The sequence below is a fragment of the Perissodus microlepis genome, chromosome 3 (genome assembly GCF_051167445.1).
Source record: "Perissodus microlepis isolate ML-2025 ecotype Zambia chromosome 3, ASM5116744v1, whole genome shotgun sequence".
NCBI lineage: Eukaryota > Metazoa > Chordata > Actinopteri > Cichliformes > Cichlidae > Perissodus > Perissodus microlepis.
Genome location: NC_140463.1, coordinates 26,265,475 through 26,279,309, shown reverse-complemented (window position 1 = coordinate 26,279,309; position 13,835 = coordinate 26,265,475). Strand labels below are relative to the sequence as shown.

Sequence of the window (13,835 nt, the reverse complement as noted above, 5' to 3'; positions counted from 1 at the left end):
TAATCCATAGTTAGTGAGTGCAGATATATAGGAATAAAAACACAACAACACCAAAGCAGGTGGGTTGAAGTGAAATGCTTGAAAGACAAAGTAATTAGCTATGTGCTCAGAGATACTAATTTATATCTGTTTTGGGTGGGAGGGAGATTTCTGACCTGAGATGTAGATTTTGGAGGCGGACATTTGCTGTGACCTGCAACTGTGAGCTCTTCTGCCTCCCACTCCCTGATCCCTTACCTCCTCCTGCTCATATGAGACCGAAGATGCTTTACTGTACTGAGAGATGTGAAAAAAAAACCAAGATATACAGAGAGGGAAAGACAATATGAAAGAAATGCATTTAAGCTCACTTAAACCTTTGTATGCTTTAAAGTAGCATTGCTCAAATTAGACAGAGATTACGTCATGTAATTATATAATTTTTGGAATAAGAGCCGTTGCTCTGTCAGAATAGGCGCTGCTCTACGTGGAGCGCAGAAGAGATTTTTGTAAAGTCGTTTATGAGAGATTTAAAGATGGAGAGTGGGCGGGACTCCTACTCTCTGCCTCTCAGTGCATCTGAGTGAAATAGAAAAAAATCCTGAGAGAGAGAAAGAGATGAGGGGAGGTCCTGAAAGGTCAGGGTAATGAACAAGACTGAAACCAGCTTTTCTGCCTCCCTGAGTAAAACAAGATGATAAGATGAGTGATAGCAATTAGTATTTAATTTTTTTTTTATTATATTTGTGTCCCTGCCACTCTGGTTTCTAGGAGGGGACCAGAGGTTTCTGAGGGGTGGGTGAGTTTGCTGGTTGTTGCTGCCGGAGGTCATAAAGAGGGCGGTACACAAAAAACCTCCTTGTGACCTTGGTTTGGTCACTAGCAAATTGCCGCAGTCACCAATTGTTTACGCGGAAAACACAATTTTATGTGCAAATACTCAATAATGGTTAGGGAAATGGGAAATCTTTACTTTCAAAGAAAAAGTTGTCCCTTGTGGCTGAAACTAACACACATTCAAAGGCAGCTTTGAAGGTGAGCGGGCTCTGTGTCTAGCTTGTGTTTTACCTTTCACTGTTTCACTACCATTTAGCAAGTAGCTGGTGGTTGTTTATAAGCCAGACCTTCTCCTTGGCATCCATGCAAACTATTGATGACAAGGTTTTTGGTACAGCATTGTGTATCGCTTTGCAACTAATTTCACCTTGTGACTCACAGCAACCACTCTCAGTTGGGCAATACTGCTTAACAGCTGATGCTTGCTAGCTTGTCGTCAACTGGTCTGGAGGCCTAAAGTTTGACAAGGAATGACTGACAACCTACTTTGCAATATGATCTTTGGGAAACTAACTTAAGAATTGCAAACATAGATGTTACAACTGGAGAGAAAGATGCTAATGTACTGTATCGTAATTTCAGAAGCATATTTAGTTGATAGATGAAAGATTAATATTCAAAAGTAATCTTTCACATCAACTAAGAGTTGCCAAGAGTTGGATGACTGTAATGTCTGCACAGTGAATTTGACACTAGCAGACAACAAGTTCTTGGCTTGGTGTAGGTAACAACATCTACAAACGTGGAACTACTTCACTTACTTCATATATCTCATGTGTGTAACCTGCGGCTGTGTATCTTGTGGCTGAACAGATTTCCCAGAGCATAGATGGGGGTCTGATCTCCACACTTTCCAGCGCAGGAATGGTTGCAGAGCAAAGTGATTATTAGAATTACTGCATTGCCACCAACAAGTTAAACTGAAGTTGATATCATGTCAGCCCAGACTAATATTTGTCTGTGTGTTTGTGTTCAAGTATTGTTGCTTTTTTTGTGCAGTCTCCATGACCATGAGTAAACTACTTTAACGGGACGTATATTTATTGTCTGCAGCACTTATATTCAGACAAAAAGAGATGCACGATCATGGCAACCAAGAAAACAGCTTTAAAAGAATTTAAATAAACCACGATCTTTTTCTACTCGCAGGCATGTAAGATGTTTTGAATTAATAACAGATTGAAAATAATACAAATGATGTGTAAAAATCCGTGATGTGTATGACTCATTCAACTTGGCGTGAACACTGAAGTGATTCAGTCCTCCACCAACCTCTCCAACCTCCAAATGTGAATGTTTTCTCCTTTTAAAACTGTAAAATAGATTTTTTTTGTAATTTTATGGACACGATTTAGCATTTATGAACTGAAAAACTAACTTCTGAGATACAAATCAAAAGAAAACAGACCATGACTGTATCACGTAGTGCCCTGAGAGTGCCTTGACTCATATGACTCATACTAATAAAAAACTAGTTCAGGATGTCTGTTTGGGATCTGTGAGATTTTGATGTGCAAGTGTCGATAATTTTCTTTGAGCTCATCTTTCTGAAAGGCCAGTGAGCTTATGCCTTGGGAGTCAGGGTCTTTACCCAAATTGTGCTCAAAGCTGGGGTCACATTTGTTATTTTAAGCTGCAAGAAACCTGGAAACCGATGGACCATGAGCTGGTTGAGCTAATATATCACTGGCATTGTGGTTTATTCAAAAGATTTAAATATTCATGTTAAAATTTAATTTAAATATTTGATCAAGTGACTCGTGAAACTAACGGACACATTATTTTATAATGACAATATTAATTAGTTGCAACCCAAAAGTTTGAGATGTATCATAAACTTATTACCATCTGGCAAACTCACAAGCTAACAGTGAGTTTATTGCAGCATTTACACACCAGCAGTCATCGCGATTTCATTAGTGTTAACATATTAAAAAACATTCAGTAGAAAAAAACAAACGAAAGAATGTGAAGTATTTTAATATTAATACACTCTGTACAGGGGTAACCAATTCATACACCTGATGAAGATGTAGGGGGACTAACAGCAATAAAGACAAAAGGCAATATCTGTGTGAGGGAGCAGGAGAGCAGGGGTGGGGGAGGAAATGGAGTGCTGGCAAAGATAAACCAGTTGCACAGTTTGAATAAATTGCATAGAGCGGAGTCTGTTTCTTGTTCCAGATCTCTGTCAGAAAGATTTTGAGCTGCAATCCTTGTGGTTTGGTTGCTATGGTAAAATCTAAAGGCTTGTCTCCAAGCTGAAGTCCAGCACAGTTGTGTGTGCGCTGTGTTTGTGCCTGCGTGTGTATTTGAAAGAGAGATGGACAGAGTGTGTGTGTGTTTATTTGCCTTTAATACAAGGAGCCACACAGGAGACGTGTGTGTCATGTCCATTGATCGTATGACTGTCACAAGGTCACAGTCAAGAGATGAGCATCCTCACGATGTCTCTTTGTGCTCACTTGTATGCGTCTGAATGCATAGTGCTAACTTTTTTCCCCTGTATTGTATTGGTCGCTGTTTCTGTATTTCAAATGGACTAAAAAAAGAAACTTTTAAAACGTTAACTTTTGAAGGGTTTTTTTTCTTAACAAGTCGATCACCCCTGTGTTTTTGTGGGCTTTTATTCTGAAAGAGACTTTGTCTCTCTGTAATATTTTAAGGTCTTTACTTTCCAATATAAAGTGCCTTGGGATAAATGACATCGTTATGAATTGGTACTATAAAAAAAATTAATTCAATGTACGAACTGAGTTGAAGTAGAGGAGGGGGAGAGGGGGTCTCGGCCCTGTCGCTAGGTAACAGTCTCCAGGCCTAAAGGCAAAGCCAGGCTTGGTTTCCATGGTGATGTCATTGGTGAATGGAGTTTGGGTGGTTGTGGTATACATATACAGTATACGTGTGTGTGTGTGTGTGTGTGTGTGTGTGTGTGTGTGTGTGTGTGTGTGTGTGTGTGTGTGTGTGTGTGTGTGTGTGTGTGTGTGTGTGTGTGTCCTAAACAAAGGGAGCAAAGGTAAAAAAAGAGAAAGAGGAAGAAAATGAGGCCTGTAATGGAAATCATAGCAGCTTTCAGTTCATGGTCTTCTGCGTTTGTATCAGTCGTTATCTTTGTCTTCTCACATGCTGCCTCGTGTTTTGGTACAAGATACCGATCAGCTGCTGCTGTGTCTACTCCAGGACAAATCGTGCGCACGCATGTTGTCGAACATTTATGGGGGGAGAAAGAGAAACAGTAGTAGTGGGTGAGCAGTATGTTGTGTCTGAATGGATAATGACCTGATTGCACAGCAGACTATGGGAGGTGGGCAGGGAGAGGGGGTTAACAGTTAACCGTAATGAAGTGGAAGAAGCCTTGCTGCTTGGCTTCTATTCACACTGAGAGCTTTGGGAGAGCAGTCAGGACCAAACTATGGCTTGAATTGTTTTCGTATAGATTCAGTAAACACAGAGAAGGGACATCAGCTGCCAAAAATGCATCCTTGACTGCAAGTTTGTCCATTGCTATAGCTAAAAGAAGAATCCTTCCATATGAGGCCATTTATATTGTGCGCTGTGATTGAATTTAATCATTATTAATCTTTGGTTCTCTTCCAAAATGTGTCTCTTATCCTGCCTTCCTCCCCTCTATGAGCCTGGTTCTGCTGGAGGCTTCTTCCTCTTAAGTTTTTTTAGCGTTTTTCCTTCCCACTGTTGCCAAAGCGCTTACTCATAGGAGGGTCATCTGATTGTTGGAGTTTTCTCTCTATTATTGTAGGGTCTTTACCTTACCCTATAAAGCACCTTGAGGCAACTGATGTTGTGATTTGGCGCTATAGAAACAGACTTTAATTAAATTTAATTGTGGCTATAAAATAAGTAAAGAACACACATCAGGCACAGCACAGACACTCTAAAGGAACTTACATCTGGTGGCGTGCATGAGATCTGCCAATTGGATGGGTAGAAGGGTATAAGCTGAGTCATCGGCACAGAGATCAGCTGATCTGCTGGTATCGTAGATGAGCTTCACTTCACGACATGCCTCAACTCTCAAAATAGAAGTGCGTCTTTCTTCTCTACAGCTCTAGGACGCTGCAGCGTGCATCCCGCTCTCCAGACACTTGGAAACAAAACAAGGTGCAACGTTTTGAAATTCATGCAAAATTCAGTGACGGCTGAACGCTCTGGACTTTCGGCTACACATGTCTGCATACAGGATAAGAGAGCCTGTGTCACTAGATATGGCTAAGCTCCGGGGCCTCCTTTGCACAGTGTTTTCAAAGTTGCCTAGTTTGGATGATTGCACACATGAACAGCCATAGGGTAAAATAATCCGCTCTGTCTACTGAATAATCTCAGACTGCTCCTGTAATTTGTTTATATGCCTCAAATGATTGTTTTGCATTTCCTGTGACAGGCTTGTTTTGCTGTCCACGGAAAAAAAACAGAGCCGGGAGCCAGTTAGGTTAGCTCAAGTCAGACTGGAGACGGGGGAATTGAATGCAGTGACTTAGTAAGCATAAAAGTGAAGGCAGGCAGATTTCTTGACAGTGATACTGATCCAACGCGTTCTCAACATGTTCAGCGATTCATGTAATAACAAACAATATTAATGCAATGTAACTTTTAATAACATAAGCTCCAAACCTCCTTTTGCAAGTCCAAATCTTCCCTTTGCATAGTTGATTACAGCTAAATTAGATTTGCTGCTCATTCAAATGTTTTGCCACTAATTACTTTCCATATATTCGCAATATAACTTGAGTTTTAATTACAAAAATACCGTCAGACAACCTATGTCTAGCTTTCTGTTCCAGAAATCAGTTTTTCTTGTTCAAGATCGCCTGCAGGCCTCTTTAACAATTAAGTGTAGTGACAGTGCACACAGCAAATAAGCTGACAGAGCTATTGGACTTTGTAATTATAATTTCAGTGACAGCTTTTCCTCCTGCTCGCGCTTTCACATGCAAACACTCGGGCAGAGGAAGAGCGAGCGAGAGGCAGCAGACAGAGGAACGAGCAGACAAAAGCATGTTTGTGTTCATGAGAATGTGAAGCACAGTGGGTCTCTATGTATGGAAGCAGTGTCAGGCTCGTCCCAGAGAAACCAAGCAAAAAGGGGAGGGGTTGCAGTCAGGGAGGCTTTAACAGACTCTTGTGGTTGGAGCATGGTTGCAATACTACACATATATAAATGAAAAACAGTCTTTTACTCTTTTACAGGGAAATCAGGGACTCGTCAGTAGCAGAAAACTGATCTTTTGTGGCGTTCAGCTCAGTAGTCAATAACATGATGAAGGTGGTTTCATTCATCGTCATGGTTTCTGTATCAGTTGTCAGGCAACAACGAGCCTCGATGCTCCGACCAAGAAAGCAATGTCATCCTTAGTTAATAAAAAAGCGTAACATGTTCATTGAGACTTTTTATTTTTTATTTATCCAGCAATTGAAAAACATGCAATTGAGACCATCGGACATCTGCAGACTTTCAGCTTCAATTTAAGCAGTTTTATGTTACAATATGTATGCATTGAAGCAGTTGTATTTTATATACAGTCCCTCATTTTCAGACACTCAAAAATAATTTGAAAAACTAACAAAATTTTAATCAAAAACAATTATGTTTAATGCAACGGCTGCCTGAAGTCTAGATCCCATGTACCACTGTTCACATGAGTTCTGGACCTACCTGTACAACAATTAGAGTGCAAAATAGGTCATGCATACTATACTGTTATAATCAGCTGCAAAAAGGAGCTAAAAAGAGAAAGAAAAGACATTAGGGAAAGTAAGAAGGGCACACATCAATAAAACGACAATATTCAATATTCCTTTATTTGTCTGTAGCAAGCCCAAGACTGCACATTTTCAGTAGGAATAAGAGTTAAAGGCAGCAGAGAGTCAGAGGAATGTAAATGGGGTGGTGGGATAGAAACACTAAATGTAGCCACTCCATCCATTCTTGTTTTGTTTTGCCATTCTCATATAAAAGTACACAAAAGCAGCGCCAGTCCATTGTGGTGCAAAACAGGGAGCAGGCAGGGCGACCTGGGTCGAGAGAGGAGGCTCAGACACACACACACACACACACACACAACTACAACCTTCATTCTTTCAATCAGCTTCCCTCTGTCATGGGCACAATTCACAAGCTCATGAGCTGAAGCATACAAGCATGCATTCACTTGAGCACACACACACACACACACACACACACACAGACAGAGTATTGAGACCCTCATTGTATTCAGTGGAGTTAAGGTGCATATTCCTGCTCTCTCCCACGCAGAGCTTTGTGTTGATTGAGCAACTTGCTCTGGTTAGAGAGGAGATGAATGTGACATTTAAGACTGAAATAACACACACACACACACACACACACACACACACACACACAAGCATGCACGCACGGTAGAAATGCTCTGTCATCATTGTGCTCTCGCCCCGAGGCTGAGATCAGGGTTCTAATCCTAATGCAACCATTAGCCATTAGAGAACAGACAAACAAATGTGACCTTAAATCAGCCTCTGGGACGATTACATTAGCCATCATATTTGCTCTGAGGCTCTGCGTTGGCCCACACATCGAGTGCTGATTTGAAGACTTAGTCGCTCTGTCAGTATCTGTTCATCAAGTCACCAGCTGTTGACTCTACTTTTTTTTTCTTCTAGTGTGCATAAAAGGTAACGGGTTACTTTCTGAATGATCGAGCTTAGAAAGTAGTGCATGTGGTGTTTTGTAGTTTCAGGCACAAATATAACGCCCCCTTTGATGAGGCTAGGATGATATTGCTGTGCAGTGAGATGCTATTGCTTGAGCAAGCAAAGCTGCCTCTACGCTATGTAACGCTCCACAGCGAGCGGGGGCCCTCTGGTGGCAGCAGTAGGCAGCAGCAGCACCGTTATATAGGTCACGCCGCTGATCATGGAGCTCTTCTGGGCTCTCTGTATGCCGTGTTCATCTGTGATGAGACTGAGGGGATCAGAGGCAGACAGACCTGCGTGCCAGTGCCCATGATGCACTGCACAGAGCTGCTGCTTCTCGCCAGCTGCATGTATGCCAGGGACAAGCGACCGGGGGGGATGGGACAGAAAGATATCAAATGAACAGTTCATGTTTAATGTTATGTATAATTATGTTGCACTTGCAGGATTTATAGAAGGCCCTGCTACAACTTGTCTAACTCCCCAAAGTTGCCCAAAGTGTCCCAGAGCAAAACAACAGATCCTGTCGAGTTCCCAAGGAGACTTTTTTTTGGTTTGTTTTTTAGGTGACCTTAATCATTTCAACAAAGCTAATCTGCAGCCTCAGTAAACTCTCTCAGGGACGAAGGAATCTCTCCAGGACTTTGGAAATCCTGAGGCAGCCATGTGATTGGTTGGAAAATGCTGGAAAAATTAGCATTGGCAGCCCACTATGTCTCAGCCCCTCTATCTTTGTCACCAGACTTCACAGTGCAAACCAGGGAGAATTAAATGTGTGTGTGTGTGCGTGTGTGTGTGTGTGCGTGTGCGTGTGTGGCATTTAAAAATGTCAAACCATGTTATAAGTAAGCTGCAACAATTAAGAGTGAGCTTACTTGTGACAACTTTAGTTTACCTAAGAATTAAGATGATACAATCATCATTTGTTTAATCAGGACAAAAATAATACCTAATATATATAATGTGAAATGAATGCTTTTCCAGTTTAGGGTCTGGAGCTTCCATGGTGTCAAAGGCCGAGAGGCACGTTACACCCTGGACAGGCTGCTAAACTATTGTGGGGATAACACTTAAAGACAGACAACTATTTACATTCGCATTCACACCTACAGACACACCTGCCTGTGGGAGGCAGGAGGATTATCTGGAGGGAACATGCAAGCTCCAGATAGGAGGACCTGCTTGGTGAAGTGCTAACCGCTTCACCACTGTGCTCCCAAAAAAACAGATACATTCATGAATATAAATATAAATGATTTAACACAGCACCTGCAAAAATGTGTCTGTTTGTTCCTCCCTCTCTCTTCACGTCATGCAGATCATCACTACACAGTCATCTGAATATGAAAGTGCGTGCAAATCCCTCGACCCAAATATGATAAACCCGAGATATGATTTACAGTCTCACTATAAAAGCTTGCATTTGACCTCATGGTGCCCTTTCTTTGCTTCATCTAAACCAGCGGCGCTGAGCAGAGCAAACAGGCTGCGCAACATGTCTGACACACTGTCAGTTTATGTCTCTGTTTTACTTTGTGTGTGTGTGTGTGGGGGGGGGGTCCCTTTTTTCACCCACTCCTACACACTGACACACACAAAAACAAATACCCTCATACTATGTCTTTGTAAGAACAACCTTAACCCTAAAATCCTTAAAACACACGCTCCTTTGCCGCTGGTGTGATCTCTGACCACAGCATGCCTGTGTACTGAATCTTCTGGCCACTGCTTACATTTCATGTCAAAGCTGAAAAGAAGCAGATTAGGAGAAGGAAAAATTGTGAGTCAAAACTGTTAGCCTTAAAATCTGTTATTCAAACTGGTATTGAAGTAAAACATAAGGAAGCACAGCTTTATTTTAAGTGTAAATAGAGATGTAAAAAATTACTGTCTCGACTCTGTTTATAGAATTTCACGTTATCCCCCCAGAATGAATATTTATTACATCGTAGCTCCAGTGGATTACATAATAATGTGTGTCAGCTGTTCCCTAAGTGTGTGCTGTCGTCCCCTCGTGGATCATGATTTCACAGCAAACGATTCATAAGATGTTTTATTAAAATGAATTAAGGCGAGGCTTTTGAAGTTTAAAGTCATAATGATTATATATATATATATATATATATATATATATATATATATATATATATATATATATATATATATATATATATATATATGTATGTATATATGTGTGTATATATATATATATGTATGTATATATGTGTATATATGTATATATTCTGAAGGCAAAAGGAGGACCACGGTGGTATTTGCAAGGTGTACCTATTTCTCTGGCCAGTGAATGTAGAATCCTGCACACAAACTGTTTTTTTAATTTTTCCTCTGGTCTCCTCCCCAGTCGAAACCAGGAGTCACATGTTTAGCCGCAACAATTTCAGGAAGTCCTGAAATTGATGGGTTTTCTCTGTTTTCCTTGAATAAGTGCAGGGTCTTTACCTTACAATATAAAGTGCCTTGAGGTGACTGCTGTTGTGGCTTGGCGATTTATTCATAAAACTGAATTGAACTGAAACACACAGAAAAGCCAACAAACAAAGAAACTGTCATTTTCAGTCATTTCACTAGGGGGAGACAGTCACAAAGGTTTGCATAAGCACACGCAGGAGTAAGAAGTGCTTTTGTTTTGCATCCATATTTTACACCCTGCAAGAAGAAGCTGGTGTTGACCCCGAATAAAATGCAGTGCCCATATTCATTGTTATCATTACATGTCAGATATCTTCATTTATGATATTCTCTGATGTATTTTTAATCGTTTTCTGGACAAATGGGAGATCTGCGAAACCTATATGAAATAAAAAGATTATCAAAATAAATCCATCGACTTGTGGTGGAGAAAAATAGACTGAATGTTAAATAAAATCCTCCTCTGGGTTAAAAGATCTTCCCTTTGGGGCCTTCTTGTTATGGTTAAAAGTCTGTGTTTTGTCCAGATTGGTCCTGTTTTTTCTCTTCAGTCAGTCTCTTCTTCCAACTCTCTGCTAAAAACCAAACTCTGGCAGCAAATGACCTTAAAGAAAGGAGATGACTCTGTGTCTTTGTGCTTTTCCATCCCACCGTGACGGTATGCTATTGTCATCAGCTAAGTTTTCCTCGCTGTTTTCCATTGTGAAGTCTGGGAAGTAGGTGGGCTGCTTGCTGCTGCTGCACACAGCAATATTAGATTGAGATAATTTAGGAACCTCTTTCTCTCATCGCTGTAGATTTTGTTCTTTTGCGCTGCCATCGTTGCAACTTAACATTATTTCAATTCTAACCTTTCTTTCTCTTCCCTCTTCCCGTGACCAGACCATGGCGGAGTACAGCTCTCTGCTCAGCGACCTGTCTGAAAACATCACCAACGAGGACTTGGAGCAGCTCAAATCTGCCTGCAAGGAGGACATCCCTGAGGACCAGAGCAACAACATCACCTCCTCCAAAGAGTGGTTCAGCTACCTGGAGAAGAATGACAAGCTGGCCCAGGGTGAGAGACATAAATTAGATCCACTTCTTGCTATGGTTCTTTTCATATGTGGCTTAAATTGATGTCAGAAACACCTTTATGAGCCAAAAAATCACCTCTAATAATGCTTCCTAATGTAGATAACCTGTCGTACATCGAACACATCTTTGAGATCTCACGCCGACCGGACCTGCTGACAAGGGTGATCGAGTATCGCACCAAAGTGCTCAAGATTTCTGAGGATGATGAGATCGACACCAAGCTCACACGCATCCCTTCGGCCAAGAAATACAAAGGTAGCACGCTCTGTCTTAAAAATTGAGAAAGTTGAATTTGTTTATTTGAAAGGTTGTTCCCTATTTGGTTTAATGTTCTCCCAAATCTGATCTAGTTCTGCTCTCTAGTGGCTCAACCGAATAACTGCCTGAACAGCTTCTTCAGTGATCTTCATTCTCAGTAAATGTATGAAACGGGCTGATATGCTCATAAAATAGATTAAAAAGAAATCGTGTTTTACATGGTTATACTTGATGTTGTAATCATTAACCAGTAATATGTAAAGTCACAACAAAAGCTTCAGCATTACTGGAAGACCAATATGTGAGAAATAAAGTAATTATTATGTCATATCAGCCACATTTCAGTTTCCTCCGTTTCCCCTTTTTTATTTTTTAAAATTAAATCTCATGTTTTACTTTCAACATTTTAGACACCGATTTAATTATGAGGTTGAAATATACTGCTGGTATTAAACAGACTACAATTTCCAATAGACAGTAACCTGTCAGCTTTTAAGAGGTTAAATTAATTCAGAGGCTTCATGTTGAACTGAAAATGTTCATTTCCATTCTCTACCTATTCATCTTTTATTTAGTTTTTTGTTTAGTTTATTACAAGATTTTTGTCTTGTAATAGAGTGAGGTTATTACAACATAAAAATGTGAGGACAATGGTCAAATAAGTCTTGTTGTTTCCTCGTCATCATCATCATTCTTTATCTTTCCATCGAAGAGTTTGTTCATCTTGTTTAATTACTACTAATAATAATATTAATAATAAGTGCTACAAAAATGTGATACTGACATAACTAATGATTTTATCAGGCAAAAGAAAAAGAAAAATGTAATCTTTTCAGATCGTTGCTATAATGAACACCTCTTTTAAATTACAATAAAAAGTTAAAAAATTAAATTAAAAACAAAAATTTAAAACTGTCAGTTGCTGCCAATTGCCTTCAAATAGGTCCTTTAATTCAATATTTTTCTCTTTTCTGGATGTTACTTAGTAAAAATAAAAGGCACCAAAAATGTCATGAATGTCCTTAGTCCTGCTGTTTGTACAGTGATTAACAAATTCATTAAACTGACACATAATGTAAGGATTAAGACACAGCTGCCCTTAATTGGCAGTACTCATTTACTAAGTACAAAATTAGATTTTTCAAGATAGAACATAACTAACATTGTTATTTGGGAGTTTTCAATTTTAGCACTTTGCAAAAAAAAGTAAATCACATTACAATCTTTTAGAAAAAAGCAACATTTGGTTGCTAACTTTTAACAGCTGCTTACTAACTTATGTTATTACTAGAGAACAGAGACAGAAGAACAGGAATCAGAGAGAGGAGCAATCCCACAGGGAGACAGATGTGAGGACATGGACAGCTTGTTTTTGCTTGTTTTTATGACGGTGCATGTCACAAACACAAGAAAATGCAAATACTTTAGAAATCTTTTTAAAAATTTGCTGAAAACTAAAAATTATACTGTTTTGCATTAGGCAAATAGCAAACTGAATTCACATTTTTATGCCCAAATTTGAGCTGGCACACTGGACTTCAAACATAACATTTAACAAGTTTCTGGTGGAAAATCTTTCTAGCGTTGTCGGCACATTTTTGATGAGAAATCAATGTTTATTCTGATGCTGTGTATTGTGTTAACGTGAAGCAGCAGAAAATGTTCCTTATGCCTGAAACTGAGTCTAGTCTTAACAATAGCTATAAACAGCTATAAATCGAGCTGTGTGAGTCGGATATCTGTAGAAGCATTAACTTTACGTGAGAAAAGACTTAAATCATTTGTTTTTAATGTGCTGTCTTATACTTGTTGTCTTGCACCTTTTGAAAGACCAGGTTTCTTATGATTACCCTTTCTTTCTCTCAACTCTCTTTTTCCAACATTTCACCCCTCCGCTGTGAAATAAAGACATCATCCGCCAGCCATCTGAAGATGAGATCATCAAGTTGGCCCCACCCCCTAAAAAAGCATGAGGTCACGAAGTCCAGCCCTGATCTCGGCACCTTGATTTCTTCACTCCTGGCACTCCAGTTATCCAATCAACCGTCTTTGGCCAGCCCTTCCTTCTTCACCCTTTCGCACATCCAGCCACGTACCCCCACCCCCTTTCCCTGCATTACCACATACCAGAACCACGCAGGCCACCACCAACACAAGCAACCAATCCGATCATAGTGACGCAGACTCTTCCCAAGCTGTGGAGAGACTGGAAGCTGCAGAAAAAAAGACATTACATGAAGAAATCTGGAGACGGACCAACAGAGTATGTGTGTGGAGAGAGAGAGAGAGAGAGAGAGAGCCAAAGTCTGCCCCCGATTAAGGCACTGAGTGGGTCAGTTCAGAATGAGTGTGATCTTTGATACTGTGTTTATTGCAACCATCTGTGTGTGCATGACAGTCAAGGTTGTCAAATTTAAAACAAAGACTACATCCTCCCAAGAGGAAGCAGAAATTACAACCCCCTGCCTCTAAACTAAACAATGGCTCATTTATTTTTTCCAAAATGTAATTTTAAAAAAGAAGAAAGAGAAATACTAAAGGTGTATATGGATTATAGGTATAATGCA

General features: G+C 40.0%; 1 protein-coding gene across 1 annotated transcript in view; it reads left to right on the top strand.

The window, feature by feature from the left end:
• Positions 1 to 13,344, top strand: part of pea15 (proliferation and apoptosis adaptor protein 15) — a 54,178-nt gene extending 40,834 nt beyond the window's left edge. Inside the window, exons 2-4 of the mRNA XM_084923742.1 lie at positions 10,816 to 10,990; positions 11,110 to 11,265; positions 13,177 to 13,344. Coding sequence (XP_084779868.1) covers positions 10,819 to 10,990; positions 11,110 to 11,265; positions 13,177 to 13,241 — 393 coding nt within the window. The 5' untranslated portion in view covers positions 10,816 to 10,818 and the 3' untranslated portion in view covers positions 13,242 to 13,344. The remainder of the gene's footprint in view (positions 1 to 10,815; positions 10,991 to 11,109; positions 11,266 to 13,176) is intronic.
• Positions 13,345 to 13,835: the final 491 nt, after the last annotated feature.